At 43.4% G+C, this 20,312-nt stretch overlaps 2 protein-coding genes and 1 pseudogene across 2 annotated transcripts in view; 1 reads left to right on the top strand and 2 right to left on the bottom strand.

The window, feature by feature from the left end:
- Positions 1–20,312, bottom strand: part of LOC144459639 (uncharacterized) — a 100,903-nt gene that overhangs the window by 65,906 nt on the left and 14,685 nt on the right. The window lies entirely within an intron of this gene.
- Positions 13,178–14,843, top strand: LOC144459629 (uncharacterized; annotated as a pseudogene).
- On the bottom strand, positions 15,895–20,261 carry LOC144459624 (uncharacterized). Its single transcript, XM_078163915.1, has 2 exons — positions 19,971–20,261; positions 15,895–18,274 (listed from the first exon to the last, which is right to left on the bottom strand). Exons 1-2 carry the CDS (start codon positions 20,161–20,163, stop codon positions 17,187–17,189), a joined length of 1,281 nt encoding a protein of 426 aa, XP_078020041.1. The 5' UTR covers positions 20,164–20,261; the 3' UTR covers positions 15,895–17,186.

The raw sequence follows: 20,312 nt of genomic DNA, 5'->3' as shown, positions 1-20,312 counted from the left end.
ACCTGCATACTGGTGGGAAATGGGGGAGTGGCTGCAGCTGTTGAACTGACCTCAGAGCAATTGCAGTGGTATGAGGCGGCGGAGGAAGCCTCCCCTCACATATCTTTGGCAGTACATCAAACATCAAGCCAAAGACTTGGGCCCTATGTGTAAAAAACATTATTCACAGATGGATGTTGTTTTAGACATCCAACGGAGGGACTGAAAGCAGCATATGCAGTGGTAAGACAGACAGAGACAGGGTTTGAGGAAGTGATTACAGAAAGTGTAACAGGAAAAGAATCATCTCAATTGGCTGAACTCCAAGCAATGATTGCAGCATTAGAATGGGCTGAAGGGAAAAGAGTGAACATCTACACAGACTCTGCCTATGTTGTAGGAGCGATCCATGTGGAAATGACACAGTGGATCAGATCTGGCTTTTTAACAGCAGCAAAGACCCCCATTAAGCATGAGAAGGACATGAGGAGACTACGGGAGGCTCTGATGAAGCCGGCACAGGTAGCAGTGATTAAGTGCAAGGGTCACGACAAAGCAGGGACAGTTGTCTCCAGAGGGAATGACGCAGCAGATGTGGCAGCCAAAAGAAAGGCAGGATACAGTCAGCAGTATGTAATGCTACAAACAGAGAGAACAGTGCATGACCTCCTGCCGCCCTGTGATGTAAATATGTTAATAGCAGAACAGCAGAAAGCCTCTCCAGAGGAGCTCACAGTATGGAGAGAAAGAGGAGCAGTAAAGACAGAGGGTATGTGGGGGTCTCCAGACGGGAGACCTGCACTGCACCCAGGGCTGAGGAGATCAGTCCTTCAAGAAGCTCATGGTGTGACTCACTGTCGGAAAACGCAAATGGCGCGATATCTCACTCATTGGTGGCACCTGTTTTTGCCAGCGGTGATTGAGAATCGCATCCAAGAATGTAAGATATATACAGAATACAATGTTAGACCCGCGGTGAAACCACATCAGGGGAGATTTCCCCTCCCCAAACTCCCAGGTCAAGAGGTCATTAATGACTATACAGACATGCTAGAGAGAGTGGGAGGATACAGGTGTCTTCTGGTGGCAGTGGATGGATACACTGGTTGGCCAGAAGCCATACCTGCCAAATCAGAGGATGCAAAGACAGTAATCAAATTTCTGATCAATCAATACATTCCCACGCATGGGTTTCCCGAAAGAATCAGATCCGACAATGGAACCCATTCCAAAAACAGAGATCTACAAGAAGTAGAGAGAGCATTGGGACTAAAACACACATTTGGCACAGTCTACCACCCTCAATAACAGGGAGTTGTAGAAAGGGCAAATGGTATTTTGAAAACCAAAATAGCAAAAATAGTAGTAGATAGTGGAAATAAGCTTAATTGGGTGGATGCTTTACCGCTTGCACTAATGTCTATGCGTTCACAAGCCAGCGGAGTCACGCATCTAACACCGCATGAAATGCTTACGGGCCGGCCCATGCCGCTACCATACTTAAGAGGTCCCCATGAGGGACCGTCCCTGGAACAGTTGCAAGGTGAAATGTTTGACTATTTACGAAGTCTAACCCGTATCCATAGGGCTATCTCCCGGCGGGTGAAGGGTGCCACTGAGGACAGAAGGGTCGAAATCCCAGAAGACCTTCAACGCATACTTCCTGGAGAGTGGGTGTACGTCAAGGTGTTCAAAAGGAAGTGGGACCAGCCATGCAGAGAAGGTCCATACAAGGTCATATTAGCTACACCAACTGCCTTGAAAGTTGAAGGTAAGGACGTTTGGTTCCACCTTAACCACTGCTGCAGAGCTAACAACCCAGAGAGGGTGTCGACAGAGAGCACCTCAGAGGAAAACACCCCTTCCTCAGTCGCCACCTGGTAGCCACAGGGCTGAGGATGAGGGCCCAAGCGCAGAGAGAACAGAGAGAGGAGAGAGAGCAGAGACAGAAAGAGAGCAGGGAGAAGAAAGCAGCAGCTCAGAAACAGGTGAAGATGGTAACCTGACTCAAGTTTACATACGTATGTAGACAGAGACCAACAAGTACAACATTCCAATTGGAACACTAAAAACCTCATCAATTCTTGATTGGTTAGAAAAGTTCTCTGTTGGAAAAATCTTACAGACTATAGGAGTAATATTTGGACTCGGCGTCCTTCCCCTAGTACAGATCCTGATAAGAAGGGCCATGAGAACGGCCACGGGACAATTTATTATGCTGATACAACAGCAGAAATAGCTCCCCAAGAAAGGCGAATTGTGGAAACTAGATAAACCGTGGATAAGATCCTATGCACCCAAAAGATTGAACAACGATTTATATGAAACCATGATTGACAATACGGACATATGTGAGAATATGGCTGACAATATAAACTTATATGAGCCAATGAAGGGGAACCTGGAAGGGGAATACGAGGTTGTATAGAGAGAGAGAGGGAGAGCCGATTCAGGTTAAGAAATAACCAAATAATTGGCAATAGATTCAGGAAAAACCTTGCTGTTACCAAACCCATACTAACAATCGACTGATTAACATATATAGGTTATCTATACTACGGGGCAATTAGGAGGAAAAGGAGGGAAGTGAATTGAACTAAACAATGTCCTTTCTAACACACAGATTGGTGCAGAGCATGGCCAGCATGTGGAGATCCCTGTATCCAAAGCAGCAGAATCCAGGGTTGGCCTACCAAGAGCGCCCAGCCATGTCAGAGGACCAGCCCCATTTGAGCCCAGGCTAGGGATGACCTACAGCGGCAACTGGTCAACCACCACGTGCTGCAACAGAAGATTGAGATGCTAAGGGGATCAGGTGGCGTCCTACTGGCGCCTGCGGATGACTGGTACATCCGCCTATGTGCCCGACGGACAGTAACTTGGCAGCATTAACAACAAAGATAACTATGTACCTTGCTTACTGTACCCGGTATATGTGAAGTTATCATGTATTCACTGAAGAAAATACCAGTAACGACTGTAGTCACAACCACTGTATAAGAATGTCATTATGATTAATCATGCAACAAGAAAAACAAAGACATTATTAGGCTAGCTCTTATACTCTATATACATACGAATTATTCGAGCTGATAATCATGAATTGTGTGTGATACCTACGGATGACAAAAGGTGTGACAGATACTGCTGATAATCAATGAAGTATGACTTATGTGCAGCTCTACTGATCTTGATTACTGGAAAATGATTCGTGTGTGATAATAGCCAATCTAAATCTTAATGGTATGGGACTATAAAGTCCCAAAGGGGGGATATATATATTTTCTCCCCCTTGCTGTGATTTAAGATATTATATGGGACTATGGAGCCCCAAAGGGGGGAATGTAGTGTAATGTACTGATTTACTGAAGACATATACTGTACCTTTTAGCTGACCTTTAAAAGATATGTCTTGAAGGAATATAATCTGTGCAACTGACAAATTACACACTGGTTTAATATTTCATGTATTCTTATGACACACACTTATTGAGCACTTAAGCATTGTGGTGGAGAAGTACCTAGGACTCACTGTGAATCATTTCTAAAATAGCATGAGGATGGGTTCAGAAAACACTAGTGGAAAATTAGGGGAATTACAGCTTGTCCTGAGAATGACCCTAGTAAGAGGAGGCGGTCTTAGATCTAGGAAAAACATTACTCAGCAGAAATTCTACGATAAAAGAGCGAGCGCAAACAAAGAAATTCCAGCCTTGCTCCAGAGCTTGGCTCATTTGGGTTGTGATGTGTTTGTTGCCTGCGAGCACATTAAACTCAGTTGCATCTGATTCTACGTGTCTCCAGTGATTTTTTTTTGACCTCTGAGTATTTGAGTTTTTGATATCTAATGGAAGATAAAGAAAGTCTGTTTGAGAGGAGAAGAGCGAGGTCGCGAGCTAACTGGCCCGGCTCAGGACCTTGACTTTTTTGCTTCTACACTGCCCCAAGTCTCCTACGGGGGTGTGGCGCTGACGTCACTGAATCAGGAAGTGAGCTGAGTTGGGTATCTCGCTTCATCCAGTATCTCTGGCTCGAGCCAGTTTGCTCCTTCTTCTTCTTTTGTTAAATTTCCGGCAGACTAGGCACGGTTTAATGCATTGCTGCCTCACACTGGAGTCTATTCGTCATTGCAGCTTCAGGCACTATTCCCTATATTTTACCATACAGGTTTGTTGTTAAAAGGAAGTGAACTACTTCCCTAGCGCTCTCCCTTTCACCCAATCCAGTACCCAACACAGTTGCAAGTGAAAATGTTTTAATTCCCAACTTTTCTAGCTCTAGAAACAGAGTCCTTCTCTGCTCAGCATATGCTGGGCAGTGCATCATGACATGGAGCACTGATTCTGAGACTCCACAGTGTTCACACTTGCCATCTGTGTGTTTCCCCACCAATATCATCCCACTCACAAGAGCACAGTGCCCCAGCCTAAGCCTTGTCAGCTTGATGTCATCTACTCGTGGCATGCTCACTCTCTTGCTAGATCGCACTGATGGTTGGATGCTGAACAGTTTTCTCCCCCTCCTGTCTCCCTCCCACTCCTGCTGCCATTGCCGATGGAGTCTTTCATAAATAATGCTACGGCACTCCATTTCCCCAACGCCACCCTAACATCCACCTCATTCCTACCCAAACTTTCCTTGGCCGCCCTGTCTGCCATCTCATTTCCTTCTTCACCTACATGTGCTGGCACCCACATGAACCCCACACTACACCCCCTCCATTATCCACAGCTACAACACTAGAAAAGCTCTCTCCCACTTTCATCTGAATAGTACGACCTACCAGAAACTCCCTGATCCAGTTCAGCATCCTGCCCCGGACTCCTGCATCATACAAGTTAATCACCAGTCCCTCCTTCTATAACATGTCATATGCCCTCTCTATATCTAAAAATACAGCAACTACCACCTCTTTGTTCACCAGTGCTTTCTTAATCTCTGTCTAATACCAGGACTGCATCCATGGTTCCCCCTGACCCAGCCTAAAACCACTTTGATGTGGGGAAAAGTACCCTCTCCGCTCTAAACGGTGCACTATCCGATCAGTAATCATTCTCTCCATTATCTTACATACAAGTGCTGTAAGAGCAATAGGCCTGTGTGATCCAGGACTGCTGGCTTCCTTTCCGGGCTTCAATATTGGAATGACCACTGCATGCTTCCACTCTACTGGAACTCCTTCCTCCCATACTGTGTTTATTAAGGCTAACAACTCATCTAATGCATCATCATCCATTTGCTTAAACACCTCATACCCTAAACCATCTCTCCCTGGGGTGGTGTTTCGCCCTCGCCCTATTGCACGCTTCAACTCTTGCATAGAAAAGAATACATTCACCACATCACTATTATCTATATTTACCCCCAACTTATATCCTTCCTGCTCAAGCATCTGTTTTCTCCTCAACTGTCCTTCCCTTCCCGCATTGCTATCACTGTGCACTCTCTGATAGGTCCTGACTAACAGATCAGCCTTCTCCTTATTGCTCACACTTTCTTCACTCCCTTCTACCAGCACACGCATTGACTTTCCTCTGTTATTCCCAGCCATTTTATGAATCATGCCCCAGACTTGCCCTACACTTGTTTCTGCACCTATAATGCCACAAAACTTACGCCAACTATCCCTCTTAGCCTCTTTAATAACCTTCCTGGCCTTTGCTCTCAGCCTCTTGTACTCAATAACATGGCTCTCATCTGGGCTTCTCCTAAGCTGCCTATACGCTATATTGCGGGCCCTCACTGCCTCATTACAAGCCTTGTTCCACCACGGCACTATCCTCCTCTTTTTCCTACCCTCCTTCACTGGCACTGCCTTCCTAACTGCTTCTGTCACTACAGAGCAGAATGACCTGCTCCATTCCTCTACACTGTGTTCACTCATCACATCTCCCAAACTTGCAGTGTGCTCTTTCTGAAACTTGTCCCAATCAGCTTTATGATAGTCATACCCTCTCACTGTGCTACTCTCCTCCACCTGCAAGTCTCTACCAAACCGGCTTAAAATGGGGAAATGATCACTCCCCATAGTATAGCAATCCATAAGCTCCCATTCTCCACACCTGGCTAACTCAGATGATGCAAAAGTAAGGTCCAAGCATGACAGACTCCCATTTCCAACCTGAAACCTAGTCGCTCTACCATCATTCATCATCACAAGAGAGTGGTTATCCAAAAAGTCTTCAATTACTGCACCATTCCTATCTTTTCTTTTACTGCCCCACAGAGGGTTATGTGCATTAAAATCTCCTGTCCACACCACTGGAGGGCGCACCTGACCCATTAACCCTTCCAATTTCTCCAAATCCAACTGGAGACATGGGTTGTAGAAATTAACCACTGAGAACCTACCTGAGGAGCTCCATGTTTCCACCACCATATACTCAAAGTCTGATTTCACATTTACTCTCCTATGCTGAGTTCCTTCTAAACTCCTTGCGTTCCACTGGAGGATAAAAAACATGAATACTTTATATGTATCATCTGCAGTTATCTCTTGCTCCCTCTCAACTCTATCCCTTGTCTCTCTTGAGAAAACTTGACTATGGAGAGCAGACAGATCGACCTCTCCAATCCCAAGAACCTTCTCTGCAGCCTGCACAACACTTCTCACCACATCAGAGTTACTTTTGGTCTGCTTGACCACACACAGTACCTCTACAATGAAGGCCAGGAAATTCACCTTGCTCACCACCACTGTCTCCTCTGTAGCATATACAACCTGTGGAGGCCCCCCTCTTTCTTTGCTTATTTCACCATCTTCACCACCTTTTCTGACCTTCGTGAGAGCCTCAGCATAAGACACCCCTTTGTTCACTTCCCTATGCTGCTCCACACTCTAAGCTTGCTTATACTTCTCACAATCTCGGCTCCCAGCAATGTGTCCTCCACCACAGCTACCACACTTTACTTCCCTTTCCTTACAGTCAAAGATCTCATGTTCGCCACCACATCTCCTTACTCCTCGACAAGCAGCTGCAATATGGCCATATCGCTGACATTTATAGCACCTTAAGGGTGGCCTTCGATATGGGTACACTTTAAAGGACAAACACCCAGAAACACACGCTCTGGGACAGCTTCTTCATTAAAAGTTAACACCACAGTTGTTAAATCACACTTCTCTCCATCATGGAAGACCCTTATCCTATATGCATCACCGACATCCACCCCTTCAATTCCCCTGACTAGCTCCGCCATGGAGATTACAGCCGAAACCCCATAGATAACTCCCCTCAATCCACCAGCCCTACTTCCTGGGACAAATCCTTCAACTCGCTTCTTCCCTATCAACTGCAGAGAAACAGCTTTGGCCAACTGGGCTGCAGACTTACACAGAACAAGCAATTTCCCATCTGCCAAAATTCTTGCACCACCAATTTCACCCAGCTCTCCCTTCAAAGCCTGAGCAAGCTTTATAGGATTGAGAGACCTAAACCCTGACTGCTCCCCCTTCAAATTAAAGATAACTTTAAACTCTTCTGATTAGACTACTGTCCATTCTCATTGTCTTTGCAACTTGTCTTCCATCTTCATCCTTACACTCTGAGTTAGATCTCTTCCTGTTGTTCTTTCCCTTTGTCTCCCATCTCCCTTCTTCTTCATCCATTTCTTAACATCAACAGTCGTTCACTTCCTTTGCTTAAAGCTGTGCAATTTAATTGAATTAAGCTCCTCACGGAGCAATTCAGCGTTCCTCTGAATACAACGTTGGATCCACTACAACTCCCTCCAAAAACCGGCGTCAACCGCCAGTTTGCTCGGCACAGTGTCGATCTTTTGAAGACCCCGCACCTGGCCTTCCACCGTTTCCCGAAGGATCCCGACAGGTAAGAACTCCTGAGGTGTATGTTTTAAAGTGTTTTAACATCAATTTAATATGCCAGTTTTCGTGGGTATATGTATATATATATCTATATATATATCTCTATATATATGTGTATATATATATATATAGTACAGGCCAAAAGTTTGGACACACCTTCTCATTCAATGCGTTTTCTTTATTTTCATGACTATTTACTTTGTAGATTCTCACTGAAGGCATCAAAACTATGAATGAACACATGTGGAGTTATGTACTTAACAAAAAAAGGTGAAATAACTGAAAACATGTTTTATATTCTAGTTTCTTCAAAATAGCCACCCTTTGCTCTGATTACTGCTTTGCACACTCTTGGCATTCTCTCCATGAGCTTCAAGAGGTAGTCACCTGAAATGGTTTCCACTTCACAGGTGTGCCTTATCAGGGTTAATTAGTGGAATTTCTTGTTTTATCAATGGGGTTGGGACCAGTTGTGTTGTGCAGAAGTCAGGTTAATACACAGCCGACAGCCCTATTGGACAACTGTTAAAATTCATATTATGGCAAGAACCAATCAGCTAACTAAAGAAAAACCAGTGGCCATCATTACTTTAAGAAATGAAGGTCAGTCAGTGCGGAAAATTGCAAAAACTTTAAATGTGTCCCCAAGTGGAGTCGCAAAAACCATCAAGCGCTACAACAAAACTGGCACACATGAGGACCGACCCAGGAAAGGAAGACCAAGAGTCACCTCTGCTTCTGAGGATAAGTTCATCCGAGTCACCAGCCTCAGAAATCGCAAGTTAACAGCAGCTCAGATCAGAGACCAGATGAATGCCACACAGAGTTCTAGCAGCAGACCCATCTCTAGAACAACTGTTAAGAGGAGACTGCGTGAATCAGGCCTTCATGGTCAAATAGCTGCTAGGAAACCACTGCTAAGGAGAGGCAACAAGCAGAAGAGATTTGTTTGGGCCAAGAAACACAAGGAATGGACATTAGACCAGTGGAAATCTGTGCTTTGGTCTGATGAGTCCAAATTTGAGATCTTTGGTTCCAACCGCCGTGTCTTTGTGAGACGCAGAAAAGGTGAACAGATGGATTCCACATGCCTGGTTCCCACTGTGAAGCATGGAGGAGGAGGTGTGATGGTGTGGGGGTGTTTTGCTGGTGACACTGTTGGGGATTTATTCAAAATTGAAAGCACACTGAACCAGCATGGCTACCACAGCATCCTGCAGCGACATGCCATCCCATCCGGTTTGCGTTTAGTTGGACGATCATTTATTTTTCAACAGGACAATGACCCCAAACACACCTCCAGGCTGTGTAAGGGCTATTTGACCAAGAAGGAGAGTGATGGAGTGCTGCGGCAGATGACCTGGCCTCCACAGTCACCGGACCTGAACCCAATCGAGATGGTTTGGGGTGAGCTGGACCGCAGAGTGAAGGCAAAGGGGCCAACAAGTGCTAAACACCTCTGGGAACTCCTTCAAGACTGTTGGAAAACCATTTCAGGTGACTACCTCTTGAAGCTCATGGAGAGAATGCCAAGAGTGTGCAAAGCAGTAATCAGAGCAAAGGGTGGCTATTTTGAAGAAACTAGAATATAAAACATGTTTTCAGTTATTTCACCTTTTTTTGTTAAGTACATAACTCCACATGTGTTCATTCATAGTTTTGATGCCTTCAGTGAGAATTTACAATGTAAATAGTCATGAAAATAAAGAAAACGCATTGAATGAGAAGGTGTGTCCAAACTTTTGGCCTGTACTGTATATAGTTATATATATATATAGAAATATATATATATATATATATATACACACATATATATCACTGATTCTTGAGAATTTGGATAAAACATGTCCCACTAAGAAAAGTGCTAATTCTGTTAAAAAAAATAACATTTTCATGAATAAAATAATCAGAGTTGATCATCTCAGGGTCTTTTACACATATATAAACTTATTTCATGAATTTAATTTTAATTTAATGAATTATATAATTATATGTCACCTCATTACCCGCAAAATCAGTTGTTGTCAGACAAGAGATTGTCAGTTCAGTTTGCTAAAAAATATGAAAAAATGTTTTCAAATTAATAATATACTCCCCAGATGAAAGAATAGAGTGAAACATCTCTTTCAAACTAAAAGTAGTGAATTTTCAGCAATATTTACTCTTATTTTGTGGTTTGTCAAAATGTGTCCCATGTTTTTGTCAACACCGTCAGATATATATTCAAAGCAATAAAATCAGGCAACCACATGATCAACTATATTCCTGAGGACCCCCTCTTCTTCCCTCCAAATCTGTGACATGCAGCAAGGTCACTCAGGTTCCTGTAAGTTTGCAATTTTTTCCAATATTGTTACATATTTATTGATACTGTGACTGTCACAACCATGATATGTCAACACCGCCTCTTTTGTATAGAAAATATTATATTAAATTATGACATGAATGCATACATTTTAAGTAAAGGTCAGTGGTAGCTAGCCATAGAGGGAAAACAAGATGGCTATGGCTAAAGCTAACGGAACATTATGTAAAAGAGTAGTTTTTTGTCACCACCGTCAGACGTCAACACCGTCAGGTTTTCTGTCTGACTGTGGTGACATATAGTTTGACGGTGTTGACAAAAACCTCATTTAACCCATATTTACAGGTAACCAAATTATAATAATTATAATAATAATGAATTACATTTATATATGCTTTTTAGGACTGTGATTAAACATTACATTCATAGAAATTTCCCCCAATTTCATAATAATTCCATTAAACTCTGACTTAACTTTTCTGTATTTTAGAATGCTATGGCTAGGCAGCAGCTGTCAGTGCAGGAACGAAGGAGAAGAAACAGGGAATACAAAAAAAACGGAGAGAGAAAATATATAGTGAGGCAGAGTTAAAGGAAGAATACCTGATAAAGGAAAGGCAAAGATGTAAGAAGAGAGTAGAGGATGGGAAGCTAAAAACTATCAGTGACATGACTGAAAGGGAAAGGAGGAGTAAGAGAAAGGCTTGGAGACGTAAGCAGCAAGAATCAAGGGAACGTAAAAGAAAGGACCCAGATCACCCAGAAACTCCCCCACACAGTCCAGGGGATCATGACATACAAGAGCCAGGTCGGAGTAGGCAAGCCATAGCAGGGGAAAGGGAAAGAAAGAAAACAAGAGCAAGATACTCAAGAGAGATGAAAGAATTGAGAAATAAACTTGAAGGGGTAATAAAGGATAGGAACAAACTGAAAAAGCGTTGGCGACGTGAGCAAACCAGGAATAAAAAAACACAAGAATCACCAAGAAAAAAAACAGAGCAAATGTTACAGGGAAGCCAACTGAAAAACCCCTCTGTCAAGAAAACCCTGCTGTTCCACAATGCTCTCATTCAAGAAATTAATCAAAACAAGCCTGCTCACAAGAACAAAAACTTGATGCTGTCAGGCAGGGTTCTGAAGAAATATCGCCTAATACACAAAATAAACACTGGAATTTCTCAATTGTGGGATCAATAAAGGTGTATCTTATCTTATCTTAAATCAGTTTGGCCTAACGTATAACACACTGCGGAAGAGGAAGACTACTGACAAAAAACCTGTTTACATTCAAACAATAACTCCGATGGTTCAGGATTTCTACCATAATGCTGCACGAATGACAACTGACAAACAGGACACAATAACACAGAAGAAAGTAAAGCATCATGATTCTGACTGACACAATGTTCAACCTCCACAGGGAGTTCATCAAGAAGGAACCAACTGTAACCTTAGTTACTCATCATTCTGTGCATATCATCCATTTTATGTCACAGCACCAAGACCATCAGATCGCAAGACATGCCAATGCCAGCACCATGAAAATGCAAAGCTGATGCTTGAAGTCCTAAGAGCAAATGGTATTGTAAAGTCTAGTAAATTGGAGGATAGTTTTGAACTTGTGTGTTGTTCTTAGACAAGCGAGGCATGTCTTCTGCGCTCCTGCACCCGGCGTCTCCACAAGCAAACACGTCCCACACCACAGCAGGAGTGCATCGATGTTGAATGGCAGCAGTGGGAACGAGTTCAGGACCAAACAGCAGATGGACTTTACTACAATACAAGACTTGTGACACACAGTGGCACGCTCGCAGAGCTCATCAAACTGTATGAGGACAAACTAAAGAGTGAAATAACACCACATGTGTGCTTGGTTCAGAACCAGTCCAGGGAATACAGGCGCATGATACAGAGCTGTAATGAAAGCACAGTAATTGTGCATGTGGACTTTTCTGAGGCATGGAAATGCAAATATAGTTCTGAGATACAGTCATGTCATTTTGGTCAGAACCTCCCACAGCTCAATCTGCACACTGGCATGTACAGTACAGGCCAAAAGTTTGGACACACCTTCTCATTCAATGCATTTTCTTTATTTTCATGACTATTTACATTGTAGATTCTCACTGAAGGCATCAAAACTATGAATGAACACATGTGGAGTTATGTACTTAACAAAAAAAGGTGAAATAACTGAAAACATGTTTTATATTCTAGTTTCTTCAAAATAGCCACCCTTTGCTCTGATTACTGCTTTGCACACTCTTGGCATTCTCTCCATGAGCTTCAAGAGGTAGTCACCTGAAATGGTTTCCACTTCACAGGTGTGCCTTATCAGGGTTAATTAGTGGAATTTCGTGCTTTATCAATGGAGTTGGGACCATCAGTTGTGTTGTGCAGAAGTCAGGTTAATACACAGCCGACAGCCCTATTGGACAACTGTTAAAATTCATATTATGGCAAGAACCAATCAGCTAACTAAAGAAAAACCAGTGGCCATCATTACTTTAAGAAATGAAGGTCAGTCAGTCCGGAAAATTGCAAAAACTTTAAATGTGTCCCCAAGTGGAGTCGCAAAAACCATCAAGCGCTACAACGAAACTGGCACACATGAGGACCGACCCAGGAAAGGAAGACCAAGAGTCACCTCTGCTTCTGAGGATAAGTTCATCCGAGTCACCAGCCTCAGAAATGGCAAGTTAACAGCAGCTCAGATCAGAGACCAGATGAATGCCACACAGAGTTCTAGCAGCAGACCCATCTCTAGAACAACTGTTAAGAGGAGACTGCGCCAATCAGGCCTTCATGGTCAAATAGCTGCTAGGAAACCACTGCTAAGGAGAGGCAACAAGCAGAAGAGATTTGTTTGGGCCAAGAAACACAAGGAATGGACATTAGACCAGTGGAAATCTGTGCTTTGGTCTGATGAGTCCAAATTTGAGATCTTTGGTTCCAACCACCGTGTCTTTGTGAGACGCAGAAAAGGTGAACGGATGGATTCCACATGCCTGGTTCCCACTGTGAAGCATGGAGGAGGAGGTGTGATGGTGTGGGGGTGTTTTGCTGGTGACACTGTTGGGGATTTATTCAAAATTGAAGGCACACTGAACCAGCATGGCTACCACAGCATCCTGCAGCGACATGCCATCCCATCCGGTTTGCGTTTAGTTGGACGATCATTTATTTTTCAACAGGACAATGACCCCAAACACACCTCCAGGCTGTGTAAGGGCTATTTGACCAAGAAGGAGAGTGATGGAGTGCTGCGGCAGATGACCTGGCCTCCACAGTCACCGGACCTGAACCCAAATGAGATGGTTTGGGGTGAGCTGGACCGCAGAGTGAAGGCAAAGGGGCCAACAAGTGCTAAACACCTCTGGGAACTCCTTCAAGACTGTTGGAAAACCATTTCAGGTGACTACCTCTTGAAGCTCATGGAGAGAATGCCAAGAGTGTGCAAAGCAGTAATCAGAGCAAAGGGTGGCTATTTTGAAGAAACTAGAATATAAAACATGTTTTCAGTTATTTCACCTTTTTTTGTTAAGTACATAACTCCACATGTGTTCATTCATAGTTTTGATGCCTTCAGTGAGAATCTACAATGTAAATAGTCATGAAAATAAAGAAAATGCATTGAATGAGAAGGTGTGTCCAAACTTTTGGCCTGTACTGTACTACACAAAAGAAGTGACAACAGGGTTTTGTACAGTATCAGAATCCAAGCGACAGGATGCGTCTGCCATTTGGACACACATGGAACCAGTCCTCAGGGATATTCGTTTAAAGTTTACAAATGTTGATACCATTCACTTTTGGTCAAATGGCCCCAGCAAGCAATACAAAAACAAGAAAAACTTCTTTCTCCTCTGCAGTGTCCCTCGAACAACCTGGAACTTCTTCGCCGCCTCACATGGGAAGGGAGCTCCAGATGGCATTGGGGGAACTGTGAAAAGGACTGCAGACCGCCTTCTACTACAGGGGAATGACATTGTGGAGGGCAAGATCTTTCATGAGCTGGTTGGGAAAAGCCTGTGCAGTACTCAACTCTATCATATTACTGAAGCTGACATGCAGACATATGATGCACTCCTTTCTCAAACACTAAAACCTGTACCAGCAACGAGGAAAATCCATCAGATCACACCTTACGGAAACGGCATCCACTGCAGATCATTGTCATGTTTCTGCAGTGAGCCACAGATGTGCCAGTGTTTCAGCCCAACAATATTTGAGTTGACTGAAAACACACATGCCAGGGTCCAGGCTGAGGAACATGATGGCTCTATTGCAATGAGGAAGAAGAGGGGGCCTTTGGCAATGCTGGTGGAGGAAATGGAGCGAGAGGAAATGGAGCAAGAACCCAAGAGTGGTCCTGATGGGATTATGACAGATATACCTGCTGGGGGGATTAATTGTGGTGATTGGCTTGCAGTCATATATGACCAACATTGGTGGTTAGCAAAGGCTGTCACTGTGGATGCTCAACATCAAGATGTTCATGCTCAACATCAAGATGTTCCAACACGCAATTCCATCCAAAACCAGAAAAGGATATGTGCTTCATACCAGTTATACATATTCTTGTCAAACTGACATCACCGAGTTGTGCAAGCAGGACGAGGGAGATCTACCACCTGTCTGCTGAAGTCATGGACTTCATAGAGGAAAAACATATCCAGCATATGCTTCCCAATAAAGCTGACTGAAGTGGAGGAGTGAACAAGAAGAATGAGGGAATACTCAAAGAAGTGGAGAGAGAAAATGTACATAGTGAGGCAGAGTTAAAAGAGGAATGCCTGAGAAAAGAAAAGCGAAGATGGAATAACAGAGTAGAGAAGTAGAAGCAGGGTTCAACGCTAAGGTTTTTTTTCACTTGCCCGGTCGGGCAAGTTGGTCAGAGATCTACTTGCCCGAAGTCAGTTTTTACTTGCCCTATAAAAACTGATTAATTTAAGCGGCTATCAAATAACAAAGACTGCAGTTATTTTTATGTTATGTAATCTTTATTCACACTGTATTTATGAATTAAAACAACATATGTCATGTATTGTAGCTTTATTCCTACACAGATATGACAGTGTCAGGGCTTAAAGTGAAAAATTTGTCAATCGTTCTCCGTCTATAATTTTGCGCCCTATTTGAGCCATGCCCACCTCTATTTATTTTTCACCCCTCTCTCCAGTTCTGCTGTATTAACACCGGGTTTAATATATTTTGCCTCCATCTCTCTGCCCTGCTCTACTCTACTTCAACGCTACTTAGCTCTCTCTCTACTCTACCAGTAGACTACCACATCCACCTGTTGCACAAAACGCACACAGCAGTGTTTCCCCTAGGATGGAGTTGTAGCAGCGGAGGTGAAGCACATGCATGAAAAATAATTTTCACATGCGTGAAAATGATTTTTGTATGCTTGCAAAGCACAGCCTGCTGGGATGTTTCTATGTATCTACCAGACGTGGGTAGAGTAGCCAAATATTGTACTCAAGTAAGAGTATTGATACTCAAGTAAAAGTAAGAAGTAGTCATCCAAATAATTACTTGAGTAAGAGTAAAAGAGTATTTGGTGAAAAAACTACTCAAGTACTGAGTAACTGTTGAGTAATGTCTGATTTATTTGTAAAATAAGAACATGAACGTAATCAATTAATCAAAAATAATAATCTGCAAATTCATGTATTTTAAACGATACCCCTTTAACTAAAACAAAACTAAATTAAATCTTTACAAATATAACATAAATCAAGCCACAAGAAACACAAATATATTCTTATATATACACACCTTGTCATTCAATGCGTTTTCTTTATTTTCATGACTATTTACATTGTAGATTCTCACTGAAGGCATCAAAACTATGAATGAACACGTGGAGTTATGTACTTAACAAAAAAAGGTGAAATAACTGAAAACATGTTTTATATTCTAGTTTCTTCAAAATAGCCACCCTTTGCTCTGATTACTGCTTTGCACACTCTTGGCATTCTCTCCATGAGCTTCAAGAGGTAGTCACCTGAAATGGTTTTCCAACAGTCTTGAAGGAGTTCCCAGAGATGTTTAGCACTTGTTGGCCCCTTTGCCTTCACTCTGCGGTCCAGCTCACCCCAAACCATCTCGATTGGGTTCAGGTCCGGTGACTGTGGAGGCCAGGTCATCTGCCGCAGCACTCCATCACTCTCCTTCTTGGTCAAATAGCCCTTACACAGCCTGGAGGTGTGTTTGGGGTCATTGTCCTGTTGAAAAATAAATGATCGTCCAACTAAACGCAAACCGGATGGGATGGCATGTCGCTGCAGGATGCTGTGGTAGCCATGCTGGTTCAGTGTGCCTTCAATTTTGAATAAATCCCCAACAGTGTCACCAGCAAAACACCCCCGCACCATCACATCTCCTCCTCCATGCTTCACAGTGGGAACCAGGCATGTGGAATCCATCCGTTCACGTTTTCTGCGTCTCACAAAGACACGGCGGTTGGAACCAAAGATCTCAAATTTGGACTCATCAGACCAAAGCACAGATTTCCACTGGTCTAATGTCCATTCCTTGTGTTTCTTGGCCCAAACAAATCTCTTCTGCTTGTTGCCTCTCCTTAGCAGTGGTTTCCTAGCAGCTATTTGACCATGAAGGCCTGATTGGCGCAGTCTCCTCTTAACAGTTGTTCTAGAGATGGGTCTGCTGCTAGAACTCTGTGTGGCATTCATCTGGTCTCTGATCTGAGCTGCTGTTAACTTGCCATTTCTGAGGCTGGTGACTCGGATGAACTTATCCTCAGAAGCAGAGGTGACTCTTGGTCTTCCTTTCCTGGGTCGGTCCTCATGTGTGCCAGTTTCGTTGTAGCGCTTGATGGTTTTTGCCCGATCGGGCAAGTGAGTTGTTAGTTTACATGCCTGACCTTGAGTTTTACTTGCCCCAGGCAATCGGGCAATCCTTATAGTTGAGCCCTGAGAACAACTTAACTATTTTTGGTTCATAACAAGTGTCAAACAACATACTAGGACTTACTTATTTTTCAGAAAGTTTTATATTGACTGAAATTCTCTGGTCTCCTTCGAATAAACTCTCCCAACTAGTGTGATTCTAATGAGACTGAGAAGACTGATTAACAACACACTTGTGTTTTCTGAGTTGTTTACGCCAAGCAAATCTTTGGTCACAAACACTGCAGTGAAAAGGTTTCTCTCCAGTGTGAGTTCTCATGTGTGCTTTCAGGGTCCCTTTCTGCATAAAAGATTTTTGACAAACTGAACAGCTGAAGCACCTTTTTCCGGTATGCGTTTTCATGTGTACTTTCAGACTTCCAGATTGACCAAATCTTTTCCCACACTCAGAGCAGCTATATGGTTTCTCTCCTGTGTGAGTGCTCATGTGTTTCTTCAGATGTCCAGTTCGACCAAATCTTTTCCCACATTCAGAGCAGCTATATGGTTTCTCTCCTGTGTGAGTACTCATGTGTCTCTTCAGATGACCTATTTGAGAAAATCCTTTCCCACACTCGGAGCAGCTAAATGGTTTCTCTCCTGTGTGAGTTCTGATGTGTAGCTTCAGATTTCCACGTTGAGGAAATCTTTTCCCACATTCAGAACAGCTATATGGTTTTTTTTTACCACCATTCAAATCACTGATGGGGACTTTATCATTTTTAAGAGAGTTTAAACCTGACTGAGGTTCTCTGGTCTCTGTCCAGTCATCACTGTCATCAGTCTCAGGTTCAGAAGACTCTCCAGTCTTGTCATGTGTCTCAGGTTGTAAATGTGTATCTGGATCTGAGTTCCTGGCTGGTTCTGGTCCTCCACAGTGCTCTCCTTCAGATTCTGTTTCCATCTGTTCAGTGTGTCTTTGATGAAGCTGTGAGGACTGAGGTTTCTCTACATCATCTTCACTTTTCACAGGGACAGCAGTGGATGTGAACTCCTGTTCCTCTTTAATGTGTGGAGGCTCTGGGTCCTCCTGGTCCTCTTTAATGTGTGGAGGCTCTGGGTCCTCCTGTTCCTCTTTAATGTGTGGAGGCTCTGGGTCCTCCTGTTCCTCTTTAATGTGTGGAGGCTCTGGGTCCTCCTGGTCCTCTTTCATGTGTGGAGGCTCTGGGTCCTCCTGGTCCACACTGGAGCTCCACTCCTGCTGCTCAGGGGGAACCTTTTCTTTAACCACCAACAGCTGCTGGACGTCTGCAGGAAACAGGAAACACACAGATGTTACAGAGAAATGTTGTCGTTCATTCACATCACAGCTCAAAAACTCCTACTGAACTTCTACAGATCTCTGAGCATCAAACAGCTTCACAGTGTTCACTCAGCTGTGTCAGAGTGAGTGAGGTTGAGCTAAGCTTTCATTTTCGCAGCAATCATTAACATCCATTGAGACTCTTGTCATGTTTGGAGGCTCCAGTGCAGCTCTTCATTTGTTCAGGCTTATGTGAATTATGTGAGAATGACTGTCCATGGGATGCCAGAGTTTGCTTGCCCAAGATCTGTTTCCTCTAACACTGTCCCGGCCCAAACAGCAAACAAAGCATGCATTAACAGGAAGCTAACCCCCGAGGTGCTGTGCTCAAACCACTGAAGTACTGCAGAAAGTGTTAAAGCGGAATTAATACTTATGCATAGAACCACTATCCATGTTTGTGAGCTGAAACCATTTCCCTCAGTGGAAACAAAGCTTTTATTTACTTTAATTTCACAGAAAAGAAACAACAAACTGAAGAAGAGGAAATCTCTGCTATTCGCTAGGCTAATTTATACAATGTAAAGTGCCATAGACTTGTGCTAAAACATTAGCATGTTGGATTTGTTCGGAAAACGTTTTTAGTATAAGAAAGTTGTTTTGTCGATGAACCCTGTGAGCTGTAATGGAACCGTTTTTTTGTAACGTTACCTTTGTTAAATGTTGCTGTTGTCCCTGGCTTCATATAAGCAGAGGAAATCTCTGCTAACCACTCTGCTAATTTATATAATGTAAAATGTCATAGGCTTGTGCTAAAAACATAGCATGTTGTATTTGTGGGGAAAATGTGTCCAGATAAAGACAAGTGTTCGTCTGTAAATGCTGCGAGTTATAGTGAAGCTGATTTGTGTACTTGTGTTTGAAACTGTTCCTACTAAGCCATGTTTAAAGTGTGTTTTAGGTGTTTTGAATCAACTAAACTTTATAACACTTCACAGAACCCCAACAGAAAATCGCTAACACCAGAGAAGCTAACGACACCACAGAAGCTAACGACACCACAGAAGCTAACGACACCAGAGAAGCTAACAATACCACATAAGCTAACGACACCAGAGAAGCTAACGACACCACATAAGCTAACGACACCAGAGACGCTAACGACACCAGAGAAGCTAACGGCACCAGAGAAGCTAACGACACCAGAAAAGCTAACGGCACCACAGAAGCTAACAGCACCAGAGAAGCTAACGACACCAGACGCTAACGACACCACAGACGGTAACGACACCAGAGAAGCTAACGACACCAGAGAAGCTAACGATACCAGAGAAGCTAACGACACCAGAGAAGCTAACGGCACCACAGAAGCTAACGGCACCACAGAAGCTAACGACACCAGAGAAGCTAACGGCACCAGAGTAGCTAACGACACCAAAGAAGCTAACGACACCAGAGAAGCTAACGGCACCACAGAAGCTAACGGCACCAGAGAAGCTAACGACACCAGAGAAGCTAACGGCACCAGAGAAGCTAACGACACCAAAGAAGCTAACGGCACCAGAGAAGCTAACGACACCACAGAAGCTAACGACACCACAGAAGCTAACGTGGCTTTTAATCGTCGACAGACTGAATATTTATTGAACAAAGCTGCAGTTATATTATTAATAATGAACTTGTAATGTTTAATGAACAAACCTGCTCTGTGTAACCGAAGCTGAGGGTTGAAAACAGCGTCCAGTAGTTTCCGTTGTCGCTCGTTCTCCTCTTTTGATCGACAAAGTTCCTCCTCGTACTCTGCTATCGTTCTTTCAAACAGCCCAAATATATCTTCAGCAGCCGCAGTTAGTCGCTGCTTCACCAACGATCTCAGCATTTGGACTTTAGACATGTTCACACTTTAAAAACACAACAAAGTCACTCTGCTAACACTTGGTTCCGCGAGATGCCATCTTTGTTCAAACAGTGTGAAGTTAGCGGTAGTAAAGAATGCAACTTCCGGGTCAGAGGAGTTGCTGAGCTTCAAAATAAAAGTCCAGA

Source organism: Epinephelus lanceolatus, chromosome 22, assembly GCF_041903045.1.
Source record: "Epinephelus lanceolatus isolate andai-2023 chromosome 22, ASM4190304v1, whole genome shotgun sequence".
NCBI lineage: Eukaryota > Metazoa > Chordata > Actinopteri > Perciformes > Serranidae > Epinephelus > Epinephelus lanceolatus.
This window is presented reverse-complemented; position numbering and strand designations above follow the sequence as displayed.